This window comes from Anastrepha ludens, chromosome 2, assembly GCF_028408465.1.
Source record: "Anastrepha ludens isolate Willacy chromosome 2, idAnaLude1.1, whole genome shotgun sequence".
Taxonomy (NCBI): Eukaryota; Metazoa; Arthropoda; class Insecta; order Diptera; family Tephritidae; genus Anastrepha; species Anastrepha ludens.
The window spans coordinates 58,651,164-58,663,736 of record NC_071498.1 but is presented as its reverse complement, the minus strand read 5'-3'; the positions used below and the strand labels follow the sequence as shown (position 1 = coordinate 58,663,736).

Genomic DNA, 12,573 nt, shown 5'->3' with positions numbered 1-12,573 from the left:
ACAGAGTAATTACTCTCAGCTTCCTGACGATCAAATGGAACTTGTGGCTATTATTTGGGCCGTAGTAATCTGCAAAATCATTAAGACTTCGTAGAAAATTTTTTGTTTGTTTGCATATTGGAACCCTGCGTGATGTATAATTTCGTAAAACAACAAACATTTTTTTTTGCCTTGTGATTAACTTACGTTATTGAATTTTAAATCCATATCGTATTTGGTGATCGATGTGAAATTTTCAAAATTACTTCGCTTGCAATATTTTGATGTTGGTATGGGACTGAACTTAAGTACTTCCTTCGGGCAGAAGTCAGTGTCGGTGAGTGGATTGTCTGAGAGCAGGAAATCGCGCGCGTAGTCCGATGGCTGAATAATTAGAAATACAGTAATTTTAATAAATTGTTTGATACGCCATTCAACTTACACCCGCCCTTCCGGAAAAGTGCACTTTTGATGTATTATGTGGGTTTTCGTTGGTTTTGCTGGCATTGCCGAATACAACATCTAAATAGAAGGTGTGTGGCCGCTTCGTAAACACGAGTGGTGCATAAGTTGCGTTGATTTGTGCCTGAAAGAATTGAAAGTATTACAGGAATGTTTTAAAATTCATATGTAGATGTCCAGGAAAGGATATTTTAAGAAAATAATTAATGTAAAATTTTTTTAAATAATCTTATTTCCGTCGCAGGGGACCTAGTACGGTAAATGCGGTGATGGAGGTATGATAACGGTGCTGTTTTTGGCAAAAAAAACACGAGCAAGCAAATACGAGTGAGTTGGTGTATTATCGTGATGCCATATTCCCTATAGAAAAAAATTACCCCACACACCGAAACATATCGGATCTTTATACATACAGTCACTCACACCTTATTTGATACAAATACGTTTTTTTTGTAAAGTGTTCTATATTTCGCAATATTTTGCGAAAATGCAAAAACAGAGTATGCAGATATTTTATTTATTTTATTTTATTTCATTTCGCAACATAAAATATAAAAAAAAGTGTTCACATATTTCATTGCAATGCAAAGAAATCAAAAATATACAGAGAATTCACGCTGCAGCTTAATTGATGCAGTTAAAAGTACCGTTATTCCCGGCGCAAGCTAAAGCAATATTAATAAAACTTTCATAGAGAAAGAGTGTCAGTGGTAAGCGTGACAAGGGGAAAAAATCCAGCAACAAGCGTTCCAAAGTTAACTGAAATGGCCAAGAAGAATTTAGGTAAGACTTGCCAGCCAGAAACTGTTAGAAGAGCACTGAGGGAATGGCAGAATAGTCCATAATAAACCTTTCTTTCGTAAGTGCAAGGAATAAAAGTAATTGATTGATTGGACGACCTTAACTACGTCATCGGCGGATCACGTATCTAGGAAGCCAAATCACACTGGATTGTGTAGCAATAGACAATATTGATGCTAGCACCAAGAAAGCTAAGGCGCCTTTGCAAGCCTCATAAAATATCTGGTTTGCAAACCACTGACAAGGCGCATTAAGCTCCAACATTTTTAATTCGAATGTTAAATTCATCCTATTGTATGGATGTGAAACGTGGTTGGCGTCTGTATCTGCGACGCGGAAGTTGCAAACATTTGTAAGCCGATGTCTTAGAACCATTCTCCGTATCTGGTTACCCGACAACTGGATTTAAAACGAACAACTTCTTGATCGAAACAGGCAACAACCAATATGCATTAAAATACGACAGAGAAAATGGAAACGGATTGGCCATACACTGCGCAAGCAAGCGACCGACATATGTAAGTAGAATGACGCTGGATTGCAATCCACAAGGATCGCGCCGCAGGGAATGCCCTAAAGGATCTTGGCGACGTAGCCTTAATGAGAAATTTTCGAATTTAACAAATCTCTTTCATGGTCTCAAATTAAGACGAAAGCGAGAAGTAACTAACATTGGCAAAGTCAAGGCCTTTCGGCACTACGAGTGCAAAGTCGGCACAATAGCAACTAATAATAATAATATATGTACTTATATTCGACGCGTACATCATTTTATGGGTGTTGGGCCTAGCTGCCCTTCCAATTTGTGGTGTGCGCCTTGATGTTGCTCGACAAATAGAGGGAGCTACAGCTTTAAGCCGATTCCGAAGGGCAGATGGTTTTTATGAGGATCTTTTTCATGGCAGAAATACTCTCAGAGGTTTGTCGTTATCAGCCGAGAGGCGATCCCTATTAGAAACCTTTTTATTATTGGTGGCTCATGCCAGCAAACCCTAGACCTACCATTATATTTATGCCAACTATGAGTTCCGAACTCAAGCTGTTTCCACTTTGATGGAATGTGAGCACATATTCGACGAGAAAATGTATATTTTTTAACAATATGTTTACATACATATGTATGCATATATCCACATATAGCTAAGTAAAATAACAAATACATATTTAGAAAAATGCATAACACGTAAGTTTAATGAAACCCATAACACAAAAGTCTTTCGCGTGAATTACAACGAAAATAGCTGTACATTAAGGATATGAGCACAAGTACGCTTTGTATAGCATACATGTATGTGTGTAGCTATGTATGTATGTATACTTATTTGCACTGTAGGGAATTCCACTGACTCCATACTGGTGCGCTTCAAGTGAATCTGGAACTATAGCTAATTTGGCTAACTCGATTTATGCGGCGTGTCCTATAAAGTGCAAATAGTCCTTCATTTTTGAAAGCCTTCGTCGGTAGTGTTGAACTTTGCAATTATAAAATATGTATATTTAGAAAGAACTGTAGTTTCATATTAAACATAGATAGGAAGGCAGGTGGGTGAAATGGTTGAAGTACCACTCTGGCACTCCCCAAGTAGCACTAACGCGCCGTTTTGATACCATTTTGAGATTTCCAACGAGAAGATATCTATAGCTAACCAGAGCTGTTGATGTAATGGAGAAGGTTGATGGGATTTAGGTTGGAGCGCTACCGCAGGCTGTCTAAAAAAGGAGCGCCCAGTGATCGTAACCGTCTAGCTGCCAAACCCGAACATTTACAGAGAAAGTGCTCAACAGTTTCCTTCTTCGAAAGGTCCCCATAGCTTCTGCAATGGGAGTTCAATGGTAAATCTAGCTTTCTCGCGTGCGTGCCGATCGTCCAATGACCGGTAAACACAGCTAGAAGTTTGGAAATTGAATAGCATGGATCCCCCAGGATTTTCTGAGTTCTCTATCTATTGCACAGGGGCCACAGGGGCCACAGGGGCCACAGGGCTTTCGAAATAGCACATGAAGAAAAAGAGCTTCATTTTTTCCGCGCCTTCCTGAGAAATAAGTTGTAGAATTTCCCTTTAACAGCAATCAGGGGGATGCCGGTGACCGGGCAGGAGACAAAAAGTACTGAGGCATCGTCTGAAATATTTGTCTTCCCCAATATATATATATGTACATATATGCATATATGTATATATATAATTGGCGCGTACACCCTTTTTATGGGTGTTTGACCGAGCTCCTCCTCGTATTTGTGGTGGGCGTCTTGATGTTGATCCACAAATGGGGGGACCTACAGTTTCAAGCCGACTCCGAACGGCAGATATTTTTTATGAGGAGCCGTTTTCATGGCAGAAATACACTCGGAGGTTTGTCATTGCCTGCCGAAGGGCGACCGCTATTTGAAAAAACTTTTTCTTCATTTTGATGTTTCACCGAGATTCGAACCTACGTTCTCTCTGAATTCCGAATGGTAGTCACGCACCAACCCATTCGGCTACGGCGGCTGCCAATACCCCAATACGTTAAGATAATTAGTCTTGTTTTTTTGCTCTGCAATATAATCATAAAATATTATAAAAGCTTCAAATTAAAGCAGACACATCTAAAATACCATCAATTAATAAAATGTTACTATATATATCTATAAGAAGCTCGTCATGTACTTGAGAACTCGTCTAGAGTCATTGTATAATCATGTCATATACTTAAAACTATTGTTTATTTTAGTACATAACATTATTAATACCAAATAAATAATCAACTTAAAAAAAAAAGAAAAAGATAATTAGTCTTGTACTACTTGCTCACCCCAGACCAATTCGTTTAGTTTCTTTAGTTCAGTTTAGTTAGCAGTTCGTTTGAGGCAAAACCAGCAGCAGGTCTTACAACAGCAGTTTTGTTTTGCAGCTCGCACAATCCTCTCTAAAATTGGATTGCTCTTGAGTCATTTCTCAGACATAAGACCTGGTATGGAATTAAACGTTTCGGAGAGGTCGTTCATACTCCATTGAAGTTGGCCGTTTTGCTCTACGTAATTTTACACAGCCATATTAGTTTTGCAGGAACAATAACTTCAGACCTGGCACCACATAGGCAATTCGTTTTCGTTCTGTCGAAAGCGGCGACCTTTTCTCGGATATTACGAATATCTGGTGGATGGTAGATTTGAGAAGTTTAAAGCTGCGCGGCAATGCCCATTTAGTTCATGATTGAACATTTGTACATATTTACAGTAATATTATAAAATTTAAATCCGCAGTAGTCGCTCGAATTACAGCATCACCTGCCTCACAGCTCACTGAAATTGTAAAGGGCAGGCATGTAATTATCCGACTATATTCTGCATAGGACTTGATGGATGAACCTCACTAGTTTTTCGCCACCGTAGTTTTGTAACATAGCCGGCAGTTCAGATTAGATTTTATTATTCCTTGTTTCTAAGCTAAGCAGCTTTGGTAATTTCTGGACTATCAATAACTAACACCATTCCCCTGGTTATAATTTTCCCTTGAATATTGATTTTCCCATTAAAAAAAGTACAGTAAAAAAGTAAAAAACAAAAAAAAAAAATAGTATTGACAGAGCTAGAGATTTGTTTTCCTGTAGGGTAGCCTTACCTGTGAATAGACAGACAAAACAATTTAAAGAGTTGTTGTACTGAAGTGTAAAGACATGCCACAAATCAAAAATGCCACAAATGACAAGCATAGATGCGAAGAAATGAGCTGAATTAGGGATGAAGAATATGAGGGTATGTCATATGTAGGGGGAGGCATATAGAGTTGAAGGTATTAAAGGCTGTTTAGATGCGCTACGTCTCGGAAAAAATCTATGTTTAACCTGGGAATCAATTTTGGTGCATCATTAAATATTTATGTATGTAAATATTAGTTGACCACAATAATCAAAAACTGGTGGTACATAGGGAAATTCAGTGTCAAAAATCCATGTTTCTCTGTGTAATAAATGACACTTTTGTACGTGGCAGGCTGAAATTAGGACACTGATATTAAAATAAGTACAAACTCTTTGGAAGCGCACATGCTTCAAATAAAAAGACCCATTTTCGGGCTTAACAAAGAAGTGGAATAGTTGTCTATTGAGGCGCTACCCCATCAGTCGGTTCTACGTTACTAGAATGATCAGGATTACTAACCGACCATGTACTGTCACTTCAGCCGTATTCCACAAAAGTGCAGAGTTGTGACCATAAAAAAAAACAGTTACTTTCTTTTACGCTGAGCCCTGAATTGCATTTTTCGTTTTAAAATTGGGGTTTTTAATTTATTCATTAATAAAATACATATCTATGTAAATAAATACATAAAAAGGTTTAACTTTACGTTTAGCTGAAATATTAATGCACATTTCCGAGTGACCGTTCGTTCCCAAAACAAACAAAAAAATAAATTTGGCAACCTTTATACGCACAGACTAAATTCCGCATTCATTACTCTTTAAAAAAAAAAATGAATTAAATTATTTAGATTATAGCGCTATAAACCTGATACAACTTCGGTAGAGCCGAGCCCAAGCTAAACGCATAGCTTAGATGATACGACGTTTATAACGACTGGCTGAAATTATTTAAAGGCGCTATAGATGGTTGTTCAACCGATAGAAGTTGTTGTAAATAAGCTACATAAATAAGTTTTTCGGTTAGTTAATCCACTTTTGTCAATTTGGTCGCTAAGTTGAAGAAAAATCAAATTTTTTATACAGGTTGACAAACTTTTTGTGCTGTGGGTACGGAAGTTGACAACCTTAGTAAGCGATTTTATTTTATTTTTATAAATTTCGTCTTGTCGTTGGCATTTTTCTTTGTTGGTTCGTTTTTTAGTCAAAATACTTAAAATTCATGAACTGGCATCGGTAGAAATAATTATTCAGATTATATGATAAGACACGTTATAAAAATTTCATCATTGGCCATCTTCCCCAATCAAAAACTTTAACGTTAATGAAATCTTTATGTATCAGGGCGCATGAAACAGGTGCAGGGTGGTAATTTTCATTGTTTTTCTTTCTAGTTGATCTTTAAATTGCAAAATTTTGTTTAAGTTACTCTAAACTGTCAGTCATTGTTTATAGGCTTCTTGGGGCAAAAAGCAAGAAAAAAACTGTTTTAGCTTTTCTGCTACTGCCTTTTTAATGTGTCTTGGCCTGTACCGAATTCCAGCTGAACGATAAATCGGCCCGTCTATCCGGCCTATTAAAAACGATCGATTCACAATTTCGCTTGTAGTCTATATTAGTACATATATATATATATATTGTAAGCCGTTTCCTTCTGTTCCGATTTAGTTGAAATTTTGGTTATGGATTCTGAATAGGTTGCTCATTGTCCTAGGACCTAGGCAAACGCTTTTTTAATATTTAGGGGGCGTGGCACTTTTCAAACTAACTTAAATTTCCATACTGCATATCTCTGGTAGTATTTGGCATAAACACATAGGTATGTTATCAATTCCATGCCCATACTTCTTATCTCTGCAAGTATTTGTGGTAGAGTACTGAAATTTCGTATGGAGACATACGTTATTAATCGCATACTGATGGAGAAAAATTGTGGTTGTAGGAAAAAGGGGGTGACACTTTCCATACAAACAGAGTTAGAGGTAGAGTATTGAATTATGTAGAGTACCTGCTGCTGTGTATGTTATCGATCTCGGACCCAAGGAGAAAAATTGTGGTTATGGAACTTCTCTGTGGTTATTGGACACTTTCCATAAAAATTGAGATTTTCTTACTATCATACATAATTGAGGAGTGCCAGACCGGCACTTCAACCATTTCACCTACTTGTTTATGAGATGTGGTATGGAGGCATATTTTATCAATGCTACGTTAGCGAATCATAGCTGGAATCATTAAACCCGTGAATATAAGATAATTTTTTATAATTTCCAAATATTGCTTGTTCCTGAACTTCACCTTAATAAAAGTGTACGCCTTAAATGGCATAATAAAATGAATGAAATAGTAAAAAACCGTTATGCCCCAATTAAAACATTTTATATATTACTTGAATTTTCAAGCGAGTTAACACTGGGACAGTTATAGGTAAAGCTATTGCCTTGGACTGTCATAGCTATGCCAACATCGGCTTATAAGCGTTTGAAATTCTTTTATAATAACTGTTCGTGCATTCATTTTTCAAACTATCCACTACAGTGCAATGTAGCTCACTCATTTCCATGGCGGCGGCTTGTTAGCGTCTACAGTTGCCACAACAAAACGAAAGCTTTAACAATGCATAACTTTCCTTACACTCGCCTACCCATTGGGCTTTATTCTAGCCATCTTTGCTGCATTATGACTACCTTGTCGTGTTGTTAAATCCTTCAACAGTTCGTTGACAGCGTTGGGTGTAGGGTTGTATTAGCCTACTTCTAGCTGCACAACCCACTATCTAAAAATATTCTTCTTTGCCCAGACATGTTGGCTGTGTCTCCATTTCCACCTCATAGCCTCCAATCTGCAGCTTTGTATGTACTTTGCACGTCGCTTGCACTCAGTCCGTACTGTTTGATCAATAGAGTAGTGTGTTTATGGTTTACGTTTTCGATTTACGTCAGATTTTGAAATCTTTTGAAAAACGAATACAAATGAAAGTTTGGTTTTTAGGCAGCTTAAATTTCCGTACTTCGTATGAAAGTTGCAACGGTCGTAATTCGCTAGCGTGTCAGAATTGAATTGGTTGGAAATTTAAAATTAAATAAAATACGAGTTTAATACGCAAGTTAAATTCAATATTCAATTGGCATTGGTAAACAAGTTTAGCTACCATTTTAGTGCTTATAATTGGAAAAAAAGAAAACTTCCCTTCCCAAAACAATTAATCAGCACGCATAATGACTTCGGTAAGTTCCGTAATGAGTTAGCCTCCCCTTGCGGAAGCTAAAGGTACGTTGAAGCTTTACGTATTGTCTTTTTTTTCAATAGATTGAATCTAAACGCGTGCAGTATCGTAAATACCTGGAGCGCGCCGGTGTCATTGACGCACTCAGTAAGGCGCTAATCAAACTCTATGAAGAGCAGAATAAACCGGATGATGCCATACGTTTTGTGCGCAAGTTCATGTGTGAGTCTTGCCCAGATGATGACCAATTCGACATGATGAAGTCTGATCTTGAAGAGGCCAACAAGACTATTGCACGGCTTGAACAGGAGTTAGAACGTTTGCGTAGCCAAATGTAAGTGTATTCCGTTTATTTATACTCATACATTCCACTCACACCTCATTGTGCGCGTGCAGTAAGAAAACTCCTGAAGAGATTGCAGAGCTGTTGGAGGATGGTTTTAAGAGTCTCACAGAGGATGAAGAGTTCAATAACTCACTACTGCGTAAGTATTTGACGCGTGAAATATTGGACGAGTATTTGATGACAACCACTGCGCCGCCCACCGAGGCTAACCTGTTTGATTGCATACAATCGGGCACAATGCATCACAACTCCCGGTGTGGTGTCTATGCAGCCGATGCCGAGTCTTACGATGTCTTCACTAAGCTCTTCGATCCGATCATTAGGGACCGTCATGGTCAATTGGAGAATGAGAGTGATATTTTGCAGAAGGATACAGATTGGGGTAATGTGGATGAGATTGAAAATTTGGATCCGGAACGCAAATATATTTTGTCTGCAAGAATTCGTATTGCACGCAATCTCGAAGGGTATCCGTTTTTTCCGAAGTTACGCGAAAAGCAATATATTGAAATTGAAGAGAAGGTCCGCTCGGCAGTTGAGACATTGGATGGCGAACATACGGGCGCTTATTATAGCATGGGTGACCTTGAGCCAGATATTCAACATGAACTGGTCGCGCGTCATGTACTTTTCAAGCGTGGCGACGAGTTTTTGACTACAGCAGGCTGCTATCGTTTCTGGCCAACTGGTCGTGGTATATATAACAATCCAGCTGAAACGTTTTTGATTTGGGTAAATGAAGAGGACCATTTGGGTATTATCTCAATGGCTAAGTGTGGTGATTTAGGTAAAGGATAAACCACTATTTGAGATGTTTAACAATCAGTTAATAATTTTTCTTTGTAATTTCTAAGGTGATGTATACAGTCGCTTAGTTACTGGTATATCTGAATTGGAGAAGATGTTGCAATTTGCACACCATCCACGCTATGGCAACTTGACCGCCTGTCCCACTAATCTTGGCACTACGCTCCGTGCATCGGTGCACATTCGTTTGCCACTGCTGTCGCAACAAGAAGACAAACTCCAGGCCATGGCTGATGAGCTAAATTTGCAGATACATGGCACTGGTGGTGAAAATACCCCAATAGAGGATGGTGTAATGGATGTTTCCAATCGACATCGCTTGGGTTTCACTGAATTTGAGTTGGTTAAGACGCTGCAAGAGGGTATAGTTGCGTTAATAGCCGCCGAAGAGGAACTTGAGGCCGGTGGTGGTGATGACTAAACACATGCAGGGTGGGCGTTGCAAGGAGTGGGTGTGGTGTCGGCAGGAGGTAAAAAGATGCGAAGAATGAAGTAAAAATAATATTTGAAATTATCCGTAATGTATAATTGGCTTTATGTTTTTACACTGTACCTTGTTATTCATTTAAGTTTTACCCATCGGGGTGTTAATAAACTTTAAAATCACTTGTTTTCTGAACCGAATGCATTTTCACTATTAGGAGAAGTCAAGATTCGATGGATAAATTATTATATGTAGTTTTGTAAGACACCCTACGCGCACTTAGAAGAGAACTCTGGGAAAAGAACTTAGGGATGCAGGGAAATCTTTCAAGGAAGTCAAGGTCATCGTGAGGGCTCGTGATCGTTGGAAGTTTTTTGTAGAGGCCCTATGTCTCATCAGGCAGAACATTAATTAAGAGAGAGTTTTGTAGGTTTATAAGTAGGGACATAACCATGTTGTATTTAAGTACTAAAACAACCTTACAGTAACTACAAGTTAACGAACGAGAAACGTTTGGAAAATATTAAAAATTTCTGCCGAGGTTCTGAGCCGGTGGTCGAAACTTTAAAGTAACATAAGTATGAATTGTCCCATCCCAAGTACTATCTGTGGATACTGGAGTGAATAAATTCAAGTCGATATATTAGCTATTGAATTCTCCTCGTCGAGTGATATAACGCACCGGTGGAAGTACCGAAAATATTGTGAGGTCGGTCGGCATCATGGCTTCAATGCGTAAGTAATTCATTGCGCCGCGGAAAAGTTTAACGTTAGAACACTCTTTTGGATCTTACCAACCAGGAGAAGTAGAGAAAACATAGCTGCCGTAACTGTCATACTGAAGAAAATCCAGATATATCGATTCGGCGACGTCCAGCTGAATTGATCATCAGAGAGTAACACCGTCTTATTTTGCGGTTGCATACTGGCTGACATCCCTCTAAGATTGTGCTGATGCAATAATCGCTTTTGTATGGTGAAAAGATTTTTAGAGGTGTGCTATTTAGAATACTGTTATTAGGCTCTGAGCAAATTTGACCGAATCAGCTGATGAGCTGACGTCACTTGGGATGTGTTTACAAGAAAACTGAGATCGTGTTGATGATATACGAAAAAAGTAAACGAATGACACTTCGTTGCCGTCTGAGCAACGACTGATTGGACGAGTATGTGAATATATGCGAGAAGATTGTGCAATTGTGTTAGTGATATACGGAAAAAATCAACACAATCTCCACTTATGTATGCCGCTCTGTTGTTATCTGAACAACGGCTAATTGCACGAGTGGGTGTGAAATGATCGTGAAAAATTCGGCTGAATCTCCTAAGTAACGTGGCGGCCGAAGTTCTCCTCACAATTTTCTTTTTCACCATAGTTAAAGAGCAAACCTGGTAATCTATCATCCTTGAATTCCTCGCTCTCCTCAATAGCAACTAACCTCTCTCTCCACCAAGCCAAGTCACGTTAGGGCCGCTAGATTTCTAATGATGTGCATCATAGCGAGGTGGATGCGTGCTTTTAGTGAACCTATTGACTTCTTAGTATCTAAAATATTCCCTATATCGTTAAGTCTTCAATTAGGTAATTGAGTGCTTGAGGTACCCGATTATTTGGTTGGACTTAAACTGAAATTTGAAATAAAGCTCCACCACTTCGCAAATATTCCAATTATCTAAAAACAGTAAATTTAAAAACTCCTCTGACTGGAAGCCTCGTGGCTAGTGTCGCTTATATAATTTGTACTGTAATCTACAATATTATTATATGAATTGTTATAAATAAATAAAAATAAAAACTCCTCTCAGCTCACCTTCCAATCACGGGTGTCAATCTTCGATGTTCGCTCCAAAGTGCCAATAACATTAAACCAATTATTCTTGGTCGAGGAATATACATCCATTGTAACATTCCAGCTATGCAAAGCTTCGTTGACATCTAAATTACTCGAGTGCTCCATCGTTAAACTGAACTGTTGTCCAATTTTATTGGCTGTGTTAAGTAGATCTTGCTTACAAATCGAGCCATCGATCTAAAAAAGAGAAGTTTGATGTTTTAGCGAGTTATATGTATGGAGCCAGAGGTCACAGTGCGTTATGACCAAATAATAATAATAATAAATGGAGCTTAAATAGAGGATGTTCCATTGAGACTACGTATTTTGAAAAAAGTGAAATTTTTTTTCGGTCGTCAAGCGATGGTTTCTGACAGCTCGCATGTGCGCATACTTACGCATTGAGCATTTAGGCAGTGCGGGTTATGCGGAGACGGTTCGCGACGCGGATCTTTGAATTGCAACCAAAGGCAATCGATGTCGTCCAAAATTTTTGTAAAAGACTAAAGAATGCTTCAACCACTATACATACATAATCTCTATGTCTAATTGTCGCGTACATGCTTTCTTAGACGAGTTTCTTCCATTTGTGGTGTATGCCTTAGTATTGTCCAACAAATGGAATGACCCATAGTTGTATGTCCCCCGAGGGATCAATAGACGAATAGAAGACACGCACAAATCACTCGGCTACTACATTCGGCGGTCTACGATCTTCATAACGTCAGCGTTTTTCGAAAAATACTGCGTTTTTCTTTCTAATTTTAAACTTAACAAAACATCCATTAGAAAATGTTATAGTAGTAGTAGCTCTCGCTATGGTAATTCTAAAAAATTATGGAAAAGTTTGAAAATAACAGTTTAAAGGCATTGGTGGCTCTGATACAATTAAAGCTAAAAATACTTTGGGACGAGTCATTTGTCACTAACCTTCGTTGGTTTCTCATTCTGTACAAGCATTGTAAAGTTTCGATCATGCCCAAGATGAATAGAACTCAACTGCGCCACACCAAAGGCATACATCAAAAAGTTTATGACCACATTCCGTGAAAAACCGCTGCGAAATAATATAGAC

At 38.4% G+C, this 12,573-nt stretch overlaps 2 protein-coding genes across 2 annotated transcripts in view; one reads left to right on the top strand and one right to left on the bottom strand.

Moving 5' to 3' along the window:
* Positions 1-12,573, bottom strand: part of LOC128871558 (uncharacterized) — a 40,917-nt gene that overhangs the window by 6,610 nt on the left and 21,734 nt on the right. The window contains exons 13-16 of the mRNA XM_054113408.1: positions 12,429-12,555; positions 11,478-11,696; positions 422-565; positions 187-363 (exon numbers count right to left, since the gene is read on the bottom strand). Coding sequence (XP_053969383.1) covers positions 187-363; positions 422-565; positions 11,478-11,696; positions 12,429-12,555 — 667 coding nt within the window. The remainder of the gene's footprint in view (positions 1-186; positions 364-421; positions 566-11,477; positions 11,697-12,428; positions 12,556-12,573) is intronic.
* LOC128871560 (arginine kinase) lies at positions 7,797-9,861 on the top strand. The gene is made up of 4 exons (XM_054113410.1): positions 7,797-8,090; positions 8,173-8,423; positions 8,486-9,222; positions 9,290-9,861. The coding sequence occupies exons 1-4, from the start codon at positions 8,082-8,084 to the stop codon at positions 9,661-9,663; spliced, it is 1,371 nt and encodes a 456-aa protein (XP_053969385.1). The 5' UTR covers positions 7,797-8,081; the 3' UTR covers positions 9,664-9,861.